The sequence below is a fragment of the Danio rerio genome, chromosome 2 (genome assembly GCF_052040795.2).
Source record: "Danio rerio strain M-AB ecotype USA chromosome 2, GRCz13ab, whole genome shotgun sequence".
Classification (NCBI taxonomy): domain Eukaryota; kingdom Metazoa; phylum Chordata; class Actinopteri; order Cypriniformes; family Danionidae; genus Danio; species Danio rerio.
Window position 1 is genome coordinate 24,079,752 of NC_141022.1, and position 25,249 is coordinate 24,105,000.

The window sequence follows — 25,249 nt, forward strand, 5'->3', positions numbered from 1 at the left end:
TTCAATAGGATTTATGTCTGGACTCTGGCTGGGCCACTCGAGGACATTCACCAAGTTGTTGTGAAGCCTCTCCATTGATATTTTGGAGGTGTGCTTTGGGATTTGTCCTGCTAGAAGATTAACCGGCACCCTAGTTTGAGGTCAAGAGCACTCTGTAGCAGGTTTTCATTCAGGATGTCTCTGTACATTGCTGCATTCATCTTTCCCTCTATCCTGACTAGTCTTCCAGTTCCTGCTGCTGAAAAGCATCCCCACAGCATGATGCTGCCACCACCATGCTTCACTGTAGGGATGGTATTAGCTTGGTGATGAGCGGTGCCTGGTTTACTCCAAACGTAAGGTCTGGCATTCACTGCAAAGAGTTCAATTTTAGTCTCATCAGACCAGAGAATTTTGTTTCTTCGGGTCTGAAAGTCCTTCAGATGCCTTTTGACAAATTCCAGGCAAGGAGTGGCTTTCGTCTGGCCACTCTACCATACAGGCCTGATTGGTGGATTGCTTCACAGATGGTAGTCCTTCTGTAAGGTTCTCCTCTCTCCACAAAATAATGCTGGAGCTCAGACAGAGTGATCTTTGGGTTTTTGATCACTTTCCTGACTAAGGCCTTTCTCCCCTGATCACTCAGCTTAGATGGCCGGCCAGCTCTAGGAAGAGTCCTGGTGGTTCCAAACATCTTCCACTTACGGATGATGGAGGCCACTGTGCTCATTGGAACTTTCAGAGCAGCAGAAAATTGTCTGTAACCTTTCCAAGCTTTTTGCCTTGAGACAATCCTGTCTCTGAGATCTACAGACAATTCCTTTGTCTTCATGCTTGGTTTGTTCTTTGGCATGCACAGTCATCCCTGGGACCTTATGTATACAGGTGTATGCCTTTTCAAATCATGTCCCATCAACTGAATTTACCACAGGTAAACTCTAATTAAGCTGCTGAAACATCTCAAGAGTGATCAGTGGAAACAGAATGTACCTGACCTCAATTTAGAGCTTCACGGCAAAGGCTGTGAATACTTATGTACATGTGATGTTTCAGCTTTTTATTTATTTTTTAATTTGCAACAATTTAAAATTATATTTTTTACATTGTCATTATGGAGTATTGTTTGTAGAATTTTGAGGAAATAAATGAATTAAGGGTGACGCAGTGGCCCAGTAGGTAGTGCTGTCGCCTTATAGCAAGAAGGTCGCTGGGTCACTGGTTCAAACCTCGGCTCTGTGTGGAGTTTGCATGTTCTCCCTGCTTTCGCGTGGGTTTCCTCCAGGTGCTCCGGTATTTGCTAAATGAGCACTGTGCTACGTCCAAACTAACCCCACAGTATTTTTTGTATAGTCAATTTCTATTCTGTTCTTAAGTGCGGTTCATTATAAGCAATTTGGCTTTAAGAATGAGTGCTTAAATACTAATGTCACAATATCAATCACAGGCAAAGGAGAAAGAAATGATTAAGGAACAGGCAGAGCAGGGTCAATCAGATGTACAGTGTCAGGTAAGGGTGTTGTGCTTTATTGAAGGGATAATGACAGTTTGTTTTGGGGGTAAACATTTTTTTTTAAATGTTTTTGGAGTTGTGGCTGTTTAACAGATGAACTTCACTGGCTCACTGATTTACAATATGATCGGTCATTTTAACAAGTGTAAACAAGTTAGTTATTATGAGTATGGAAAATGTCTTTTCCTGCATTTATTCTGCTTCCACCCCTCCTTTATTTTAGTCTAAATTCCTTCGTATGCTTTTTGGCATTTTTGTCAAATGCTGTTTCGTACAATACTTTTAAAACTAATTATATCCAAAGCCTTAAGCCTGTTAAACAACAAACCAGTGTCAAAAAACTAGTCATGATCAAAACTGTCTGTGTTATCCTTTTGATTTGGCTGTGGCTGGTCCTATCTGAAAAAAAAATAAATGCGCTATAGCACATGTCATTGAACTTCTGAAACCAGAGCCCCCGGAGGAAACCCACGCGAACACAGGGAGAAAAAACTCGACACAGAAATGCCAACTGACCCAGCCGAGGCGAGACCTTGCTTTGAGGCTACATCGCAACCCACTGTGCCACCGTGTTGCCCCTTGATAATCCATATAGGAAAATGTAGGAAATGTGACAAAAGAATAGCTAGCTTCTTTGTGTTCCCTCTTGACTACATTGTTTGCTTGGTATCGTTGCTTCAATTTTTGTTCTCCCATACTGGTTCGTAGCTGAACAACCAATCAGAGTGCTTTCTCTGATCGTCACAGATTCTACATGCTGAATTAGGCAAACTTACTCTCACCTGGGCCTAATGAGAGGCAACATGTGGAACACACCAAACCAACCTGCCTTATAGATGCTCACTGACACTGATGGCCCTATGGCTGACAGTGAGCCGACTTGTGATAACATTTTGTCTGATTCCATTTCACCTGGTTTCTTTAAAGCCAACGCTTTAGAAGCTAAAGACCTTTAGTCTGATGTGTAATGCCATTTTGAGCAACGGCTGAAGCTTTTCAGTTTGAGGCGTGATGCCTTTTAGTCAAATGGATGAGGATTGAGGATTTTTGAAAATGCACACCCTACAACTTTTTTATTCCTGCCTCTTTTTAAGAGTGTTTTATTTGTTTTCATTATAAAATAAGTAACTTTGCATAGAAACATTTACTGAATTCCTTAAAAAATATTTAAAGACAAAGTAAACCCACAAAGTAAAAAAAAAAAAATCCTTCATTTACAAGTGCACATTAATGACCTCTTAAGCACAACAGCAGAAAGTACTGTGACACATTCTAAGGGGTTTATGTTTAAACCTGATGAGGCCTGTTTATAGATCTGTTTCAGACCACTAAGATCTACTCCCTGTTTACGTTTTTTTCTAGCTCTAAATGTGTTTTATAGTGGAATCTTTTTGGATCTCACACTTCATCTGATCTCCAGCCAAGACTGCAAGAAAGTGGCACAACTGTGACTTTGAACAGGCACAGCCAGTCATTCTAAGGATAGATGTTCCATCTGATCAGAATGTGACATTTAGAGGTCATTAATACCACAAGAACTGGCCAGCTCTAGAAGACCACTCTCCAATGACACTCTTGAGTAAGTGTGGCTGCTGAGGATAGCTTTCACAATCTTCACACTGCTCATTCAAGGCATTGCAAAGGAAAGGAAAGAGCAAGAGGCATCACAGGAAAAGAACAGTTGGAAAACAATCGCTCTATAATGCCTTTCAATTGCAGCGAGAGTGAGTGAAATGCCTTATTTAAATGTTTACGCTGAGTTTATGCATGTTTGTGTGTGTGTGTGTGCGTGTGTGTTATGAAGATGTGGTGAGTGGTCTAACTGCATCTACTCTTCTTACTCCATGAGAGGCTTCTTTGTTTGTTTGTTTTTTTTTTTTTGTGAAGGCTGTTTTGCTGAGAGCATTTAAACTACTGTATTAAAAAAAGTGTTTGATTGATTATTGCAATGTATTGCTGTTAAGCTTTTTCTCCTTTTGAGACCTAATTTCTGAATTAATTTTCTCCTAGAGCTTTCAAGCACTGACCACTAAAGTCATGATGTCAATGGTTTTCAAATCAGACAATCAAAATGATTAAATATCCCACATGCTCAATGAGGGCAACAAAACTTTCAAACATAGACTCTTGCAGAGTATTTAACTTGTGTATTTTACAGTAAGAGACTTCCGCTTTCAATGGTGAGATAGAGGTATTTAAGAATTTAGCAGCAAAACATTTCATATCTGACTAATACTGTAAACAGAAATGTCAAATGAGCAAATGTAATACTCTGCAATGCTAGTTATTCTACAAATGTATCAGATTCCACCATTCTAAATCATTCATTCATTCATTGTATTATGACTCGTTTGAACGATTGTCTATACTGAATATGAAAAATAGAATTAACCTCTTTGCATGTATGCAGTGGGCACACATTCACTCATATTCATGTCTATCCCCCATTTCTGTACTGACAGATAGCTAGATAGATTAAGGCCTGAGGGTCTTTAACTGACTTACAGGTTACTGTAGCTTCTGTGAGCAGTGAAGCTCCGCCCTCTTTGATTTAACTGGCTGCACATCGACACTGACGAGCACTGTAGAGTAGAAGTCATTTCCAAAACCCTTTTCTCATCCTAATATCAAACATACACATGTCCAGAGCAAAATAAAATATTTTAATAATAATAATAATACTTTTTGGTGTGGTTGTTGCTCCACCACATATTCTTCCATTGTGTGAGAAAATAGATGTTTGACGTTACAGCGTTAAAAGGACTGTCATATGCTTGTCTCACGCCAATTGAAGGAGAGTTAGCAGCCCTGGTTAACATAGTAGAAACAGGCTAGTATCATGGTAGTTCATAACAGCAACATGCTAAAACAGGCTTTCATGTGTAAAACCTTGGGGGGAAAATTAACTAACAGCATGCTAGTTCATGCCAACCTAGTGTAAAAGAAAATGTCAGCAACACAGTAAATGTTAAAAATGCTACATTGTTTGAGAAATTAAATGTTTGGCATTACAGCGTAAGAAGACAATCAATTGCATGTCTCACACCGAATGAGGGAGAGTTAGCAGCCCTGGTTAACATTGTAGAAACAGGCTAGCATCATGCTTGTTAATAACAGCAAGATGCTAAAACAGGCTATCATGTGCTAAAACCTGGAAAAAATTTACTTGCAGCATGTTAGTTCATGCTAGCCTAATGTAAAAGAAAATGTCAGCAACACTGTAAATGTTAAAAATGCTCTGTTGTGTGAGATAATAGATGTTTTGCATTACAGCGTAAGAGGACTGTCAATTGCATGTTTCAGACCGATTGAGGGAGAGTTAGCAGCACCTGGTTAACATGATAGAAATAGGTTAGCATTGTGGTAATTCATAACAGCAACATGCTAAAAAGGGCTAAAACATGTGCTAAAACTTGGGGGGGAAATAGCAGCATGCTAATTTATGCTAGCCTAGTGTGAAAGAAAATGTCAGCAACATCGTTGTGGGTGAGGAATGATCGAACACCCAAAAAGGAGGGAGAGCAAGCGGAGACAGCGGCGGCTGGTCAGTGGCCCAATCATAAAAAATCAGTAACACCTGTATTTTCTAGTGATTAGGTCGGAGAGACACCTTCATTAGGGGAGGAGAAGGAACAGTCGAGAGAGAGAGGAGAGCCTGACAACACACACATGCACACAAGTGCCCAGCTTATGAAAATTAATAAAAATGTGTGCTTACCTGATATCGCCGACCCTTTCTTCTTCTTCTTCCAACAAAACGAACTTTACTACAATCAAAAATGTTAAAAAGCTAGCATTAGATGTTAATTATTTAAAATGTCACACACAATGTGGCTATTCATGCTAGCAAAGTTTTAAAGGATACTAGCAAAATACTAAACGTGTTAAAAACATGCTAGCAGCTTGCTAATAAATGCTGACAACATTTTCCATGTGGTAAAACATGCTAAATGAATGCAAAAGGATTACCATCTTGCAAGCACAAAGACATAGCTAAATGTGTGCTTGCTTGCTTGAATAAAATTGATGCTAGAAACATGTTAAAACATGTTAGGTACATGCAAGTAATATGCTGATGTTAAATAATTCTAGATGCTAGAAACATGGTATACTTTTCTACAGTTGAAGACAGAATTATTAGACATTTAAAGGCTTAACTAGGTTAATTATGTCAACTAAGCAAGTTATTGTATAACAATGGTTTGTTCTGTAGACTATCGGAAAAAAAATTGCTTAAAGGGGCTAATCATTTTGTCCTAAAAATGGTGTTTAAAAAAATTAATAACTGTTTTTATTCTAGCCGAAATAAAATAAATAAGACTTTCTCCAGAAGAAAAAACATTATCAGACATGCTGTGAAAATTTCCTTGCTGTGTGTGTGTGTATGTATATACACTGTGAGCAAATATAATCACCTGGCTGATGTTGCTGATAGTCAGCTTGCAAGGGATTTGTGTGTATCATTTATTATAACATAATGTGTTAATGATAAGCATGTGCAAATTTTGCACAAATGAGTGAGAGATCTGACATTTGACGTGTGTCTGAAATTTGACATGTGATGATCCATGAGTGCTCGCAGTCACTGCTATGACCCCTACTACTGTGCAAATGCCATCGACCATTACCCCCATTACTAACACAAGCCCACACGTCCCACAGCACCTCTAGCATGAAAATGTCAAGCTGTCACAACACATTTCCTGTATTTATAAAGCAGACAAGCAAGTGACATGAACAAGTCAACCATGCAATTTTTAAATTATTAATTATTATTTCCATGATTTAATAATATTTAATAATCATATTTTAATCTTGAAATATATAAAACAAAATAAAAAAGAATAATTAATTTGTAAGATGCTAACCAATTATAACCGGTATAAATGTATTTGTGTTTTTAGGTTCTTCGTTGCAGGTAGCACATGGTCACCTGAGTTCTCCTTCGTCCCAGCCTCCTCTGGGCTCCATGGTGTCGCACCATCACCCATCCATCATCAACGGTCTGGGGTCTCCATACTCAGTCATCACCTCCTCCTCCCTGGGCTCGCCTTCGGCCTCTATGCCCACCACTTCCAACATGGGCTATGGAGCACTCAACAGTCCACAGGTACAGTACAAAAACATCTACTACACACAACACAGACACAACAGCTCACTTCCATAAACACCAACACAATCTAGCAGAGGCAGCACAAATCAAATCAATATGTTTATATAGAGTCAGCTTCTGTTTCGAATACAGTCTCTCTTGTCAGCGGCTATATAACAGCTTGTCAAGTGCAAAATAGGTTAGGACTAGAGCTGTACAGTATGATGATATGTATTTCATGAAGGAGCATTAAATAATGCCATAAATACACCCCAGAGTTACTGGAGTGAAGTGTACTAAAGACATTTATTTCATCATCTGCACAGTATGCAGGTACTAATTTTTATAACACCGGCTCACACATGCACATAGAATTTTTGAAATTGAGAAAAAGCGCAGACACTCATGAGGATGATTCTTTGCTGTGCAAAATTGTATATTTTGGGTTTAAAGTGACAGTCACATTAGCAAGATTAATTAGAATTTTTGCAAGCCAAAAAACCCATTGTCTATCAGTAGCTACAGTGCTCAGGAAAAATGAGTACACCCCATTTTGAAAATCATTATTTGTGTCCCTTTCTCAGTGAATATAGGCAATGTATTTTGGTGCATTTAAATAAAATAGATTCATTAAACACCTAATTATTAAAATAATATTTTAGTCACCAAACGTGTTTAGAAATTGAATAATAATACAATTAAATTCAAACAAAATCCACCTCAAACCAACAAAATTTCAACTCAATTTTTCATAATGTTTTTGCTTCTCTTAATTTTTCCTCATTTTAAATTTGTATATAATATTTTTCTATAACATATAAAATTGATTGGACTAATTTTTGGACCCTTATCGTAAGTTATTTTGTTAGACAAGCTTCAGATTTGGCTTTAGTACTGACTAATCTAATCAAATCATTGATTCATTCATTTTCTTGTCGGCTTAGTCCCTTCATTAATCCGGGGTCGCCACAGCGGAATGAACCGCCAACCTATCCAGCAAGTTTTCACGCAGCGGATGCCCTTCCAGCCGCAACCCATCTCTGGGAAACATCCACACACACACTTATACAATTTAGCCTACCCAATTCACCTGTACCGCATGTCTTTGGACTGTGAGGGAAACCGGAGCACATGCAAGGGAGAACATGCAAACTCCACAGAGAAACGCCAACTGAGCCGAGGTTCGAACCATAGACCTTCTTGCTGTGAGGCGACAGCACTACCTACTGCGCCACTGCCTCGCCCCACTAATCTAATCTATAAGCACAAATATAATATTGTATAGCTTCCTATTAAAATTATGAATTTAAAAAATAGAATTGTGAGGGGTGTACTAATATGCTGAGCACTGTATGTATGAAGCACAGCCTACACAGAAAGAATTATTATATTATTACAAAAAAAAGGTTTTCCCAGAGATGGGTTGTGGCCGGAAGGGCATCCGCTGCGTAAAATCTAAGGTAAGTTGATAAGTTGGTGGTTCATTCCGCTGTGGCGACCCCGGATTAATAAAGGGACTAAGCCGACAAGAAAATGAATGAATGAATTAAAAAGGTTATTGTTGGTCGGCACAACAAATTAGAATGGCCAGTTTCAACATGATTGGCATCGGCATGACAAACCTTTTCTCCCTCAAACCAAATGTAAATGTCAATTTAATAAAATCTTGTCAGCAGTGACATCCTAGCGGGCAGTGCATTGACATATAGCACCATTGCGCTCTGGGCATACTGAGTTCGAGTCCTAGCTTATGGACCTTCCCGATCCCAACCACCAACCACCAACCCCCCACCCCCTCTTGTCTTTCTCCAACTTCACTACTTTACTTCAAAATTGTTAAGCAAAAACACTTTGGAACAAGGCATGGCCTGTAAACCATATAGAAATCTGATGAATGGCAATTTATATAATGTAATGTAATGTGTGTATTTATATACCGCATTTATCCTGTCCGGCCATACACCCAAATCACAATCATGAGGGGGGTCTCTCCACACCACCACCAGTGTGCAGCATCCACTTGGATGATGTGACGGCAGCCACAGGACAACGGCGGCCGTGCGCTCACCACATACCAGCTTTAGTGGAGAGACAGTAATAAGGACAATTCAGTGGATGGGGATGATTGGGAGGCCATGAAGGGTAAGGAGCAATGGAGGGAATTTGGCCAGGACAGAGGGTTACACCTCTATTCTAGGTCAGGATGTCAGTTTAACGTCTTATTTGAAAGACAGCACCCACTGATAGTATAGTGTCCCCTTCACTGTACTGGGGCATTAGGACTCACACAGACCACAGGTTGAGGACCCCCTGCTGGCCTCACTAACACCACTTCCAACTGCAACCTAGTTTTCCCATGTGGTCTCCCATCTAGGTACTGACCAGGCTCACCCCTGCTTAGCTTCAAGTGAGTAACTAGTCTTGGGCTGCAGGGTGATATGGCTGCGGCATAAATCTCACATGTGACAGACAAGTTCATGTTTGGATTTCACAGATATAAAAATTGTCATCTATTTATTTACATATTTTTCAAAGTATGGCACAAATATCCATTTGCAAATATTTTTAACCATTAAAAATACAAATGTGTACATATGTTCAGTGTAAAAAATGCTGGCTTATCCCCATTGCAATAGAGAAATGCTGGGAAATATCTGTAGACTTATGACATTTCATGCCATTCAGCCTTATAATCTTACAAAGTGAGCAAAACCACCTGTTTTGTCATCATTTTAATCATTACGCTAGAGAATTATTCAAGTACTAGCTCTAATGTGACGTTGGTGAAGTAGCAACAGCTTCTGCTGTTCTGATATCAGCTGCAGATGTGAATGAATGGCGGAATAAAGTAGTTTCTCAAAAGGGTTTTTAGACTCTCCGTGTTTGATTTTCTGTTTTATATACACAATTATGCTGTCAAACTGTTGTATAAATGCAATATCACACTCGAGCAGTTTGATAATACCATCACTCGTGCGATATGGCTGTATATCGTCACTGGTGGGACACTAAGGCACTCGGCACATGCCTTCCACTAGAACGATATCGCTATATCGCACCACCACAACCATATAGATGTATTTGTTTGTATTATTAGAACACTCAAAAAAATACATATTTTTAAATGAGATCTTACAAAAAAGAAAAAAAATATAAATTGTATAAAAAGTTACTATTTAATTATAATATATATATATATATATATATATATATATATATATATATATATATATATATATATATATATATATATATATATACACACACATTTTTTATTATTATTTTTTTATGAAAGGTTCTATATAACTGGAGTATGTATTTATACTGTGTGCATGTATGCGTGTGTTCATATGGCCATATATTAGATTTCTGTATATATCTGTTGACATTCTGTATTATTTTTGATAGATTGAATTGTTTTAACTTATTTAGTTTTAGTTGTGGATATACAGCACGTTAAGCTAAATGAAAATGAGGAACATGTCCTATGCCCAAAGCTTAAGCAAAAGAAGCATTGATTTTTATTAACGAAAATGATTCAGGGTTAATGCGTTTAGTTTTAGTTAACAACAACTAGTTTTAGTTTTAGTTAATATAACGGACAGTACAGTTTTTTACAGTCAAAAACATTGAAAACATTTCACTCTTAACATCAGTGATAACAAACATCACATTCAATGCTAAAAGCACAGTGCATGAGGGAATACATATCCTCTGCTAAAGAACGCAGCAGTTTTAATAACCACAACCTTTTCTCTGCTCTGCATCATTTGTGCTATTTCATGGCAGAGACAGCGAGACACCGGGCTTCCAATCAGAGAAACTCAGAATGCCGAATGCTCTTTTAATGCATCTCTCCTTTCCTCTGCAGGGCCTCCCTCCAGCCCGAGGGAGAACAGCCCATTCAGTTTAGTCTAGCCTAAAAAGAGCTAATGTAGCGTGACGGACAGCCCCAGTATAACCTTGGCTCACATGGAGAGAGATATCATTGCGTCGATGTTGCGCTACATCAGGCCCGATATGCAAGCCTTCAAGAAAGCTATGGAAACCTGCCATACTATTAGCTGTAAATAGAAGAACTGCCCTCTGAATAATGTATGCGCTATATGTGCGCTATAGGCTGCAGATTAAAACCAGGGTTGGTGATGGAGGCTGATGTGTATCACCTTTTCAGCATCTTTCTGCCTCACTGAACTCCCCACCGTTTCTGGATGAGGCGCTCATAAAATGAACATGTGAGGTTGAACACATTTGTGTGTCTCTGTTTGAAGAAACAAAATGAACAATTCTGGCTGTTCAAACACAAAACGTTGACTCTAAACAGACACTGCTTGCTTTATAATGCGTGTTCTTAGCTGTAGTACATATGCATGTTTATGTAAGTAAAATAAATTGTCATTTTAATAAAACTTTTTTATTATTTACTCAACTCACTTGGGCAGCATGGACTGCTGGATGTCACCAAAGCACACAGAAGTATTTTTGTTTTTTAAAAGAGGTACATGGGATTTTAGGTGTATTAAAAATAATATATATACAATACCGGTCAAAAGTTTGGAGTCAGTATGATTTTTAAATGTTTTAAAATAAGCTTTTGCTCAACAAGGCTGCATTTATTTCATCAAAAATACAGTACAAATTGTACAATTGTGAAATGTTTTTGCACTTTAAAATAAATGTTCAAAAGTAGCTTATAATTTAATTTGTATTCCAGTGATAATAAAGATTAATTTTCCGCTCTATTACTCCACTCTACTGAGTCACATGATCCTTCAGAAGTCACTCTAATTAATTATAATAATAGTAACGATAATAATAATAATAATTATTATTATTATTATTATCATTATTTATGGTAATAGTGATAAAAGCAACAATGACTGGTGTAATAATTTCATTTGAAACTACATGCAAAAAATAAAAAATACTTATTAAAAAAGTATTTAACGGTTTAACATTTTTTTTACATTTAAAAAATGCTGCCTTCATGAAGAGATAATTTTATTTAAATTATTAAATAAAATTAATAATTCAAAAAGTGTGTGTGTGTGTATAAATACACACACACACACACACACTTTTTTGATTATTAATTTATATATATATATATATATATATATATATATATATATATATATATATAGTAAAAATTAATAATCAAAAAAGTGTGTGTGACTGACATAAAGCAGTTTGTTGCTAGAAGGGATAAAGCTGTGGCCGGAAGTTACCAAAATTATTTATATTATTTATTACATTCTGCAAATTCTTATTGTATTTTACTAATGTCTACCCCCACCACTATCCTAAACCTAAACAGTAATTCTATCAAGACTTATTTATAGTGTTAATTAATATAAATATAAAATGGTGGTATACACACACACATACACACACTTTTTTCTGCTTCCTCACAGATGACCTCTCTGAACACTTTTGGCCTGTAGCACAGATTGTTTTCTGTGAGGGCTGGGTTAAGGGGTAGGTTTGGGTGAAGTGGACAGTATATACAGTCTGCATACAGTATATGTACACTATATGGTAAATCCTCATAGAACAGTAAAATACTGTGTGTGTGTGTGTGTGTGTGTGTGTGTGTGTGTGTGTGTGTGTGTGTGTGTGTGTGTGTGTGTGTGTGTGTGTGTGTGTGTGTGTACATTTTTGTGACACAATTTGTGTGTGTGTGAAATTTAGGCTATTTGTTCCATGTTTCACGCAGCAGATGCCCTTGCAGCTGCAACCCATCACTGGGAAACATCTATACACTCCATACACTCATTCACACACATGCACTATGGACAATTTAGCTTACCCAATTTACCTGTACTGCATGTCTTTGAAACCGGAGCACCCGGACGAAACCCACGAGAACGCGGGGAGAGCATGCAAACTCCACACAGAAATGCCAACTGGCCCAGTCAAGACTCGAACCGGTGACCTTCTTGCTGTAAGGCGACAGCACTACCTACTGCACCACCGCGTCGCGAATCTTTATTACATTATTTATTCATTCATTTTCTTGTCGGCTTAGTCCCTTTTATTACTCCGGGGTCGGCAGAGCGGAATGAACCGCCAACTTATCTAGCAAGTTTTTACGCAGTGGATGCCCTTCCAGCCGCAACCCATCTCTGGGAATATATTATATTATATTATATTATATTATATTATATTATATTATATTATATTATATTATATTATATTATATTATATAATATAATATTATATTATATTATATTATATTATATTATATTATATTTTTTATCCCATTTTTATTTTTTTAATCTTTTTATTGCTTTGGAAAGGTTAAGCAACCTCAAATGTTGTTGAATTTGTTTAAAAAATCAATAAATGTGTGAATTGCTAAGTTTTGGGAAAGGCCAAATTATATGAAATCAACATCAACTACTGCGGAGCTCCCAGATTCAAAAGCACATGCCGATTTGTGTTCAAAGTTCAGCCTAAAAAAGTATATCGAGCCGTTGGGGTTTAGTTGGTTTGTGTTCAGTTTCCATTGCTTGACCTTTCTATCTCTCGTCGGGCATGTGTATCTATTCCTATAACAACATCTGATCTGTTCCTAAGCACGGTCTTGTTTCACACATAAAATATGTCATGTCAAGTATGACTCTTTGCTGCCCTCTGTCGTGAAGATTCTACACACTCAGATTTAATTATAACCAATAAGCAAGGTAAGCGGCTGCTTATGGCCTCTTGAAATCGGAGAGCCCCCAAATAAAAACCTAGAAGTATAAATTATACCTGTAAATTTTATATAACATCATTATCTATCATATTTTGTATAAAGAGAGTCTAAAAAAAAAGTTTAATGTTTATTACATCGCACATACGCAAATGGGTCCCCTACCCTTAATCATAAAGTCCAGCAGTCAAATTAGGTAAAGATTCAATTTTAAAAACGAAATAGTTTTGTTTAGTTTTCATTTTTAGTTGTGAATCCATTTTAAGAAAAGCAATCATTAAAAAAAGTTTTACAAGATGCTTTATATGTTATTATTTTTCGTTAAGACAAAATGTATAACATCATTATGAAAATAAAAACAGATAAATAAATCAATTTAAAAAATTAATTACAAAAGATGCATTTTAGAAATTTTGGGCCCCATGGCCGGAATTGCTTAGGGCCCCCAAATCACTAAATTCGCCCCTGCTGACCTCTGTAGTTGGAGAAAATGTCAGGTAATGACACAGGTTTAGAACAAGACGATGGTGAGCAAATGATGGCAGAGTTAAAATTTTTGGGTGAAGAATCCCTGTAAACTAATGATTTTTTTGTTGTAACATTCTGAATGTCATATTCACATTTTTATATTTCACAATTTCAATAATTTAAACGCCTTTTAATACTACAATAAGGCTCGAAGCATAGAGTGAACGCAAAACAAACATGTCACATGACCCAAAGAGGAAGTGCTCAGGTCACACTAGCAAATGTCTATTATATTTGGTATGGTGGAGGCTAAAAGGGTAATCTTGATGGATAGGAAGTCCACTTTACCACCTACTTTTATTAATGGCTGACTGAAATGGTTGCTGCTCTTATAGCTTGAAAGAATTTGTTTTGTTAGGGCAGATGCTTCTAAAAAGTTTGAAACATTCTGGGGGCCTCTTCCTGGCTTATCTTTTTATTGTTGAAAGTAGGGCATTTATGATTACATAACAATTTTACTCTTACTATTCCACTCCAGTTTCAATGGTTTGAGTTTGACCAAGTAAAACTTGATGGTGTATATTATTTTCTCTATACTATGCTTGTTTATTATAATTATTATTAATTTACTTATTATTTTTGGGCGACACAGTGGCGTAGTGGGTAGCGCTGTCTACTCACAGCAAGAAGGTCGCTGATTCGAGCCTCGGCTGGGTCAGTGGGTGTTTGGAGTTTGCATGTTCAATCCGTGTTCGCGTGGGTTTCCTCTGAGTGCTCCGGTTTCCCCCACAGTCCAAAGACATGTGGTTTAGGTGAATTGGGTAAGGTAAATTGTCGTAGTGTATGTGTGTGAATAGGTGTGTATGGATGTTTCCCAGTGATGGGTTGCAGCTAAAAGGGCATCTGCTGCAAAAAACATATGCTGAATAAGTTGGCGGTTCATTCCACTGTGGCGACCCCAGATTAATAAAGGAAAAAGCCAAATGTTTATTGAATGATATTTGTTATTTTTATTATTATTTTTTGTAACTTCTTTTTTTTTTTGTTACAATTTGTATAAAAAGTATTATTATTTGTATAAATGTTTTTTGCTCTGTTTTGTGCTTATAAAAAATAGAGAGGAAGTGCTCAGGAGACTGTTTGATTGTTTAGATGATAGTGAACCACACACTCTAAAACTGAAGCATGTTGTTGGCTTCTCTCTGCTTCCTCGCAGATGAACTCTCTGAACAGTGTTAGCAGCTCAGAGGACATTAAACCTCCTCCAGGACTGGCAGGACTGGGCAGTTACCCTTGCGGCAGCCCCGGGTCCCTCTCCAAACACATCTGTGCCATTTGTGGAGACCGATCCTCAGGTAATACCCGCACACAGCTCCTACACACTACTACTGTACTTGTTCAGTCATGCTGACTGGCTCTCTGGCTGGAGACTAGCTGACTTTAACCTGTAAAACATATTTAAGAGACATTTTAATATCAGAGTTGAGTACAGGGTCTGTGGAAGAAGTACATTTAAATCTAAAATATGATGAGAGTAAGTTGAATAATAAATCCTGCAGGAAACATTACAGTTTATTAACAATTTACGCTGATGATGTGTGAATAAATCATATATGTGTGACCCTGGACCACAAAACCAGTCATGTGTCATTTTTTAATTGATGTATACATCACAGTAAAGATGAATAAATAATCTGTAGTTCTTAAAGATATGACAATATTTGACTAAGATACAGCTATTTGAAAATCTGAAATCTGAGGGTTCAAAATATCAATAAATTGAGAAAGCTGCTTTAAAGTTGCCCAAATTAAGTGCTCAGCAATGCATATTACTTGTTTAAATTTGGCAGAAAATGTACAAAATATCTTTAATTTTCCAGTGATTTTGACATTATAGGAAAAAACTATTATTTTAAATTATTTAAAATTACTTATTTTTACCAAAAAATCTATGATTAGACATCTATTAGAGGTCTAAAACTACACTCACCAGCCACTTTATTAGGTACACCTTACTTATACCAGGTTGGACCCGCTTTTTCCTTTTAATCCTGGCATAGACTCAACAAGGTACTGGAAATATTTCTCAGAGATTTTGGTCCATATTGACATGATAACATCACACAGTTGCTGCAGATTTGTCGGCTGCACATCCATGATGTCAAGCTCCCATTCCATTACATTCCAAAGGTGCTCTATTTGGTTGGGATCTGGTGACTGTGGAGGCCATTTGAGTACAGTGAACTCATTGTCATGTTCAAGAAACCAGTCTGAGATGATTCGCGCTTTATTACATGGTGCATTATTCTGCTATAAGTAGCCATCTAAAGATGGGTCCATTGTGGTAATAAAGGAATGGACATGGTCATCAACAATACTTAGGTAGGCTGTGGTTATGACACAATGCTCAATTGGTACTAATGGGCTCAAATTGTGCCAAGAAAATATCTTCCAGACTTCCACACTATTACACCATCACCACCAGCCTGAACCGTTGATACAAAGCAGGATGGATTCATGCTTTCATGTTGTTGATGCCAAATTCTGACCCTATCATTTGAATGCCACAGCAGAAAGCAAGACTCATCAGACCACTCAACATTTTTCTAATCTATTGTACAAATTTTGGTGAGTCTGTGCGAATTGTATGCTCAGTTTACAGTTTTTAGCTGACAGGAGTGACACTCGGTGTGGTCTTCTGCTGCTGTAGCCTATCCGCCTCAAGGTTGGACATGTTGTGCATTCAGAGATGCTCTTCTCCATACTTCAGTTGTAACCAGTGGTTATTTTTTAACGAGTGGGCTTTTGCACCCACAGAACTGAGGCTAGCGAACAGTTGAATAGGTGTACCTAATAAAGTGGCCAGTGAGTGTATATATTGAAAATACAGTACATCCCAACCTACGAACTAGGAAACAGGTAGAAAGTAAATTTCATAAACAATTACAAAGAAATGTCTAGAAACATACTGAGTCTGTAAACACGAAAATTGATGTTTTAGTACTTTTTTTGTAAAATATAATCTTTTCTTTTCTTGACAGTCTTTATTTATGTCAACTTTCTCTACCAACAGGGAAACATTATGGTGTTTACAGCTGTGAAGGATGCAAAGGCTTCTTCAAGAGAACCATCCGGAAAGACCTGACGTACACTTGTCGAGACAATAAGGACTGCCAGATAGACAAACGCCAGCGAAACCGCTGCCAGTACTGTCGCTATCAGAAGTGTCTCGCCATGGGCATGAAGAGAGAGGGTGAGTGTTCAGTTGATATATTCAATATTTTGATAACAACACAAGACAGTCGTCTGATTAGGAATCAATCATGCAGACAGAGATTTTTGATTACTTTTATCTGGCTAAAGATACTCATAGTGAACGCAAATCAAATTAAGACTTGTATTATTATAGTACAGCAGTACCGTATATACATGTAAGCACCACACATTTAATGTCTTTAAGATTATTTGCTGCATTGTTTTGAAAGGATTAACACATGGTAATGGTTTATATCCACTGTTGTCTGTTTGCACATACAGTACTAAAACAAAAGTTTTAGTCCATTTTTAATTTGCTGTTTTAGTGATGGTACTGTACATTATTAATGCCACTGTCAAATATTTCCCAAGTGATGTGTCAAGTGATATTTTTCTTTTGGAGAAAGTCATATCTTTTAGCTCTTTTTTTTGACTGTAGAAACTGCTAAGATCAGTAATATTAGCCTTATAATTATTTTTTTATTGGCTAAACAAACCCCTGTTTGCAATGATATCCATAATTAATCAAATTTACCTAGTTAACCTAATCAACAACCTAGTTAAATCTTATATCTTCCAACCTCACATGAGCAGATACATAAAGTATCTTGCAAAATAACTAGTAAAACACTATGCACTGTCTTCACGGCAAAATAAATTAGTTATTAGAATTTGGTTATTTAAACTATTATGTTTAAAATGTGTTGGCAAAACCTTCTCTCTGTTAAATAGCTCTTGGAAAATATTTGAAAAAGAATGATCAAAAATTTAGTTTTTAACAGTATCATTATTAAATTATTACTATAAATGCAGGTTGTATGTTGGTTAAATTAATAGGGTTATGATTTGTTTGTGTAAGACATGAGAAATACAGAGTTAGAGAAAGGTTAAGAATGAGCGTGTGCTGTCTTTAGTGAAACATGGTGGAGACTTGGTCTTGAGATTGGTTTGTTCTGGTTTGGGACTGTATTTCTTCCAGTACTGTTGGCAAAGCTTGTCTGAATTGACTAGATTGCGAAGGCTGAAGTATACAGACATGTTTTAATCCATTATGCCATTCCTTCTAGACAGCACCTTGTTGGTAATGGCTTTATTTTTCAGCATGAAAATGATCTTAAATGTACTGCTAATGCAGTGAAATCATAATTGGAGTAAAGAAAAAGTTGATGAAATACAGAGTCGTAAAATGGCCCCCACAGCGTCCAGACCTAAATATTACAGAGGCAGTATGTGGTCACCTATGCAGAAAAAGGAAAGATAAAACAGCCTAAATCTTAGAAGTAAAGAAAGATTCATGGTATTACAAATCACATTATTTCAGAACATTTCAGGACGGCCGCCTTAAAAAGAAAATGTGCTTGTAGCCAAAGGGAGGTCACAACATAGCTTGAAACAGTGATTTTACCTGAAAATTGTGTTATTTTTTGGACATATTTCCCTTCATTTTTGTTTGTATCTTAAGAGATTGTGAATTGCAAACCGTATATTGATATGTGAAATCCTAGATGAAATGTCAAAGGCATTGAATGCATGTATTTATTCATTCATTTTCCTTTGGCTTAGTCCCTTATTTATCAGGGGTCACCACAGCAGAATAAACCAACAACCATTTCACCATCTGTTTTACGCAGAGGATGCCCTTTCCACCGCAACCCTGTACTGAAAAACACCCACACACTCACATTCAGCAACTTCCTTATCATAAAATTGCTCTGTTCAGAAAAAGGTATATAATAAGGTTTGTGTGTTATTATAGTTGATTGTGTTGTGTGTGTGCAGCGGTCCAGGAGGAGAGGCAGCGCGGTCGGGAGAGGAGTGATAATGAAGTGGACTCCAGCAGCAGCTTCAATGAAGAGATGCCGGTGGAGAAGATCCTGGACGCTGAGCTGGCAGTGGAGCCCAAGACAGAAGCTTACATGGAGTCAAGCATGAGCAACTCGGTGAGTCTCTTCTTAAACACAATGCAGTGTCACTCTGATTGTGTTTTTCACCTGTTTAAACACTGTGGAATGAATGTATAAAGAACGCTATATAAAGACAGTTTTAAAGAATACTTTGGTTATTATATTCTTGAAATAATGCTATACAAGGTTGCATCTAAAAATCATATGTACTATTGAAATAAAGAGTGTGTTAAGTGTCACGTTAAGGGATCAGAAACGGGAACAAAAACAGATGTAGAATCCAAGTGCAGTTTAATTGATGTATTGTGCAGTGAAAGTGACAAAAATACAAGGTACAAAGTAACAAAATGGCAAACAAACAAGAAACTAAGACAGATTAACTCGAACTAGACTTTAACAAGATAAAAGAACAAGATCAGAAACAATATACCAAGGACGACAACAACCAACTGACAAACAGAGGATAAATGACTGAATATATAGTCCAGGTAATCAACAGAGAACGGAGACAGCTGTGGTTGTAAATCAGTGTAGATGACCGACAGGGTGTGTGCGCGAAAGAATGTATGGAAATGTAGTTCTAAAACCACTGTAGTTCGCTGGGGGTCGCTGGCGAACTACAGTGGCATCTGGTGGACAAACACAGTCATGACAGTTAAGTAGTTCAGCCTGAAAAGAAACAGAAAAGAAACATTATATCTATATTTTTATCATTTAAGTTATTGTTATTTTTTATTTTATATTGTAATTTATTTATTTATTTTGCTACAATTTGTAATACATATCTGTTTAAATTTATTTAATATACAATAGAAGAACATTTTTTCATTATGATTATTTTAACGTGCACATATTTCTGTCTCGGATTCTCAGACAAATGACCCAGTGACCAACATCTGCCAGGCTGCAGATAAGCAGCTTTTCACGCTTGTTGAATGGGCGAAGAGGATCCCACACTTCTCTGACCTCCCTCTAGATGATCAGGTCATCTTGCTGCGAGCAGGTCTCTGTCCCTCTGCTCACATCTTTAATATGTGTGTTGAATGTGTGTATTCTCACTATGTGGTTGTGTATTTGTTTGTGTGTGTGTGTGTGTGTGTGTGTGTGTGTTTAGGTTGGAACGAGCTGCTTATTGCTTCATTCTCACATCGCTCAGTGACAGTTAAAGATGGGATCCTCTTGGCCACCGGCCTGCATGTCCATCGCAGCAGTGCTCACAGCGCCGGTGTGGGCTCTATATTTGACAGGTCAGGTCACAACACAGAAACCATCAAACCTTCACTATTAAGTGCAAGACACACCAAACTGATGTCAAAGAACTAGCAGTGACCAAAACTGACTCTGTTGTCGCCTTATGTTTGCTTCGTCTAGTCCTGTCTATGTTTGGTGAACACACCAAACTACTCATGTGTTGATCACAAATGAGCCAACTCTAAAAGCTGATGCTTAGGTTGAGGAGAACTTTATTTGGATAGAACATCATGGAGTTAATCACATGGGAGGACAAACTAGGATCATACAATTATGTGCAGAAAAACAAGGAAAGGGGGGGCGAATTTTTCTTTTCTTTTGTAATGAAATAAAGATTTTTTAATATAAAAGCACAAAAAATGGCTTTTCCAAACATAAACCAAGTAAATGGCTAAATTGGGCTAAAACAGAAAGCTCCATGTGACACTAAATGGAGAGCTGTTTGGGAGCCTTACGAGCCAGTTCTCGACTTGTGCCCAATGAAAGGTGATGTATGGGTGGAACCCACAAAACTGCCCAGCAGTGGCTTGGTGTTTTTTCGGCACTCATACAGATTTTTTTTCTGTTTGTCTGCAAAAAAAAAAAAAAACTCTAATGACGCTAAGCTTAAAAGTATATATACAGTTATACTTTTGGATATACATCGATATTAATATGTAAATATATAAATGCTTATTATGCAGACGCTTCATATCTGAAGATAGTAATTTGTATTGCACATACAATTTTTTTCAATAATTGATCCCTCTGCATTAGAATAAGTCATTTCATATGAGACCGTACACCAGAGATATCCAAACTCAGTCCTGGAGGGCCGGTATCCTGCAGATTTTAGCTCCAACTTGCCTCAACACACCTGCAAGGATGTTTCTAGAAACCCTAGTTAAAGCTTGAATAGCTAGCCCAGGTGTGTCTGATTGTGGTTGGAACCAAACTTTGCAGGACACTGACCAAACGCCTGCTGTACACGATAAGCATTCTAGCGCAAGTCATTTATTTTGTTATCGAATCTGACGTGTTAATCTAAAAAAGTGTCATTTGTGTTTGCAGGGTATTAACAGAGCTGGTGTCTAAGATGAGGGACATGCAGATGGACAAGACGGAGCTGGGCTGTTTAAGAGCAATCGTCCTCTTCAACCCAGGTAAAGACCAGTCCTGAATCTTCATCTCTCAGAAACGTGCAGGCTCTATGTCTTTTCAATAAACATAATCAGATGCAATACTTTTTATCAAAGGGCCATGAAACCCCCTCGTTTCAGCAGGGTGTTTTCACACCTCTACTTTGGAAAAAGTCAGAAAAGTGGGCGTGTCCAGCTTTGTTTAGGGGGGAGTGTCGGAGGAAGAAAAGAGGCTTGGTGTGGGAGTGTCTATTTGGGCGAGCTGAGTTTCAGAGTCAAAATACACACACACACAGGGGACAAAGTGACTGTGTTTACATGGACATCTGTAGTCGAATTATTTGCCAAATTACTAAATGGTGGACTTTAACTGCAGTTTGGCTATTTCATTCAGGGAATTTATTCATGCCCCTCGCGACAAACAAGATATTTGATTTGAGGAACTGCTCTAAGTATGTATTTTTCATGCAATGTTTGATTTCCCTGAAACTTAGATGCACACGGCAGGTAGCGTCATAAAGCCGCGTGTGTTATTCCGGGCACAAAATGCGGTGAAAATCATACACAAGGTAAAAGTTTGGTTGTAGTGCTAACATGTTTACACTCGGTGCAATAGTTTGTTCGATACGAACAAACTGAATAAACAAAGAGCACTGGTCGCTCACTTACCAAATCTGTAGAGACAGGACAATCACCAGCAACTAGAGCTGCGTCTTTATTAAGAGGAGACTACAAGCGAATCCGGATCTCAGCGTTTGCAGATGAGAACAGCTCTCAGGTAAACAATAATCCTCCTTAGACACGTAAGTTAAGTTATTGTTGTCGAGCGTCGCGTACACTGTAATCCACACGTGTCTCCAGCTACGCTCTGACAGAGAGAAAATTAAAACAAAACTTAACTGCAGCAAACTATAAAAGCAACACTTCACACTTGTTTTGCCAACACAACGTGGCGTCTCTGTCGTCTAAACACTGTGACATTAATGAATATTAATGAAGTTGCACAATAGAGCGCACTGATAGGTTTGAACCAAGCTTAACTCATGCATTAATGCATCACACTGTAAGACGTAATAAGACTCACTCTGGCACAGACGTCCAGTCTGCACACTGGAATACAACGCTATTATGTCATGGCTGTGACGCAGCTTCAAAAATTCGTTTCAAACCGAAGTACGAATTTGCTTGAAATAACGCAAAAACAACCAATTCATACTTTTTAGTGAAATATAGGTGTCCTAATAGTGTTTTTAGCAGTGTGGGACACATATACAACTGTCAAAAGCTCAAAAAATGTGTTTTGGTGTTTCGTGACCCTTTAACACTAGATATACTGAGGCATTTTGGCAGTTTTTCATTTTTGTAATTTACTATGTTCATACAAAACCCATCCAAATATAGTACTATAGACTTTTTTTCTAAGTGCTTGGATCGTTTATTCTAACATTGTTGTTTTATTAAAATTACAAAACACAAAAGAGTTCTGAGTATGTATACCTTTAATGGCCATAATGGCCAAATTGACTGCATTCATTTCAGTGTTCACTTTTTTAGCTATAACCATAATGATAATTATATTGACATTTACACCAGTGCCAAACAAACATTTCTGGTCAAAGTCTGTTCACTGTTGAACAGTCAGAGACATAAATGTGCACATTAAAATACTGACTGGTCAAATGAAAAAGCTAGCTATTTTGTTTATTGATCTGTTAGAGCACCAATAAATCAAAAAAATGAACAACCGCAGATTATTTCATTCTCTCTGTAAAGCAGGGGTGGCCAATCCTGTTCCTGGAGATCTACCTTCTTGCAGATTTCAGTTGCAACCCATAATCAACACACCTGCCTGTAATTATCACGTGGTGTTCAGGCCCTAATTAATTGGTTCAGGTGTGTTTGATATGGGTAGCAACTGAAATCTGCAGGAAGGTAGATCTCCAGGAACAGAATTGAGCACCTCTGCTGTAAAGTATTCAAGTATTAAACATTTATATTAAGAAGAAATTTTGACTATTCTATATAATTCTTTAAAGGTTGTTTGGGCTAAATTGGGATGTTTTTTATTATTTGTTAATGAACTGTTACTCATCTTTTCATTAAACATTGATGAAATTGATGTTTTAACTTTGTCTCCAAGATTGCAATGTAATTTTTTTAACTTATCTAAACAAGACAATTAAAATATGCTGTAAAAAAGGGTAGGTTGATAACTATATTATTTTGGCTGGAAATGATTTACAGCTGGTTTTGTTTGACAATTGACACAGTAACATAGTGTAAAGCGGGATATGAAACAGCATGTTTAATCCTTGCGCTATTTTAATTGAATGTAAATGGAGTCCATTCTGGAGTCCATTCCAGCGACTACAAAATTAGAATTCGAGAATTGGAATCGACTCACAAAAAACCCGGAATCAAACACCCCTACACCTTAGCAACCACTTATGCCTAGTTCTGACTGCGTGATTTTAGCCCCGATTTTGGCTCGCCGACAGGTTTTGAGAAATCGCCGACAAATGCCTGAAATCACAGGCAAATTGCTGCTCGTGCACGTGAGTGACAATCACACAGTATGAACGATCAAAGACGCGATATGAGAGAATCGCAGATGAGTCGCCGATGCCTGTGAGATATTTGGCATGCTAAATATCTGGAGCTGTCGGCGATTCAAATCATGCCGTGTGAATTGAGTTTTGACTGAAAATAACATCAGCGATCGCCTACAGCTAATGAGAGAGCAGCATTCACTAGCGTGTGCGTGTGTGTAAACCTGCTGCAGGCCAGCGGGAGGCTGGGGGAGAAGTTAAAAGCGATCTTTTTCGGTTTATTTGGACCCACGAAATGGAGGAAAAACTGGTGGAGGTTTGACAGGACTCAGGAGCAACCGTGTCTGTTTGACATTTCATACAGAAAGAAATTAGTTTATTATCAACGTTGAGGAGAAATGGCTAATTCCCTTTAAACCCAGGTGAGCAAACATGTACATGTTCTACCCCATTAAAGGCTTCTTTCTCATTATGTAGTTAATAACAAAAGATATACTACATGTTTTTGGCTGTGAGACATAGTTTGGACGAAGTTGGCGGCGATTCTCCCTATAGTAAAGTCATGCAATGTGAATGTCCATGTCGCCGAACCATCTTGCAGTGTAAACAAAGCAGCGACGTAACGCTAGCCCAGATAGTCAAGCAGTGAGAAAACATCTGTGACACGACTACTTTGAAAATCATGCAGTCTGAACTCGGCATTAGCAAACGCTTATCAACCTCTGTGCTTCCTGCCAACTGCCTTTGAGTTCCAGTGCAGTCACGTTGACTTTCTCAAGCCAACATCAAAGTTTGTCAATGAACTATGGGTTCTAGTTTTATTGTTGTTATACTGTGGACCTCCTAATTCTCATTGAACTGGAATGATCAATAAAAGTTTGAGTTATATTTAAAACAAATTAATAAATAATTGTGTATCAATATAAAAAATGGACACTGTCATGAACGTCAGAAATATAATAGGGAATATTTATGTTTCAAGTCAGGATGAAGGCTTGCATGTGTTCTTATGTTCTATCCCTTTTATACAGATGCAAAAGGACTATCAAACCCATCAGAGGTGGAGGCGTTAAGGGAAAAAGTGTACGCATCGCTGGAGGGCTACACCAAACACAACTACCCGGATCAGCCTGGAAGGTACAGTAGAGTCTGCAATGCCAGTTTCATATTTTATTGAAGCACTTCTCTGCCTTTTCAACAGTGCAAACAGATATAAAATGTACAGTATATTGATATACTTAATAAAATAAGGCTGCAAAATTTCATTTTTGCTCAAACTATTAACATAAAAACACTGCTCTTATTGGAAACAAACAAATGCAAACACAGCACAGTCACTTTACTAACAATAAAACACACAATTAAAGGTGCAGCATGTTAGTTTGACACCCAGTGGTTGAACTAAGTATTGCACTCCAAAATCAAA

The 25,249-nt window shown here is 37.5% G+C and overlaps 1 protein-coding gene across 2 annotated transcripts in view; it reads left to right on the top strand.

Moving 5' to 3' along the window:
* Positions 1 to 25,249, top strand: part of rxrga (retinoid x receptor, gamma a) — a gene marked incomplete at its 5' end in the record, with an annotated part of 57,950 nt that overhangs the window by 27,018 nt on the left and 5,683 nt on the right. The window contains 10 exon segments of one of the 2 annotated variants that reach the window (NM_001443458.1): positions 5,528 to 5,534; positions 5,537 to 5,551; positions 6,393 to 6,599; positions 14,963 to 15,101; positions 16,820 to 16,999; positions 18,781 to 18,941; positions 19,779 to 19,908; positions 20,020 to 20,152; positions 21,207 to 21,298; positions 24,855 to 24,960. In NM_001443458.1, coding sequence (NP_001430387.1) covers positions 5,537 to 5,551; positions 6,393 to 6,599; positions 14,963 to 15,101; positions 16,820 to 16,999; positions 18,781 to 18,941; positions 19,779 to 19,908; positions 20,020 to 20,152; positions 21,207 to 21,298; positions 24,855 to 24,960 — 1,163 coding nt within the window. 2 annotated transcript variants of the gene reach the window in all.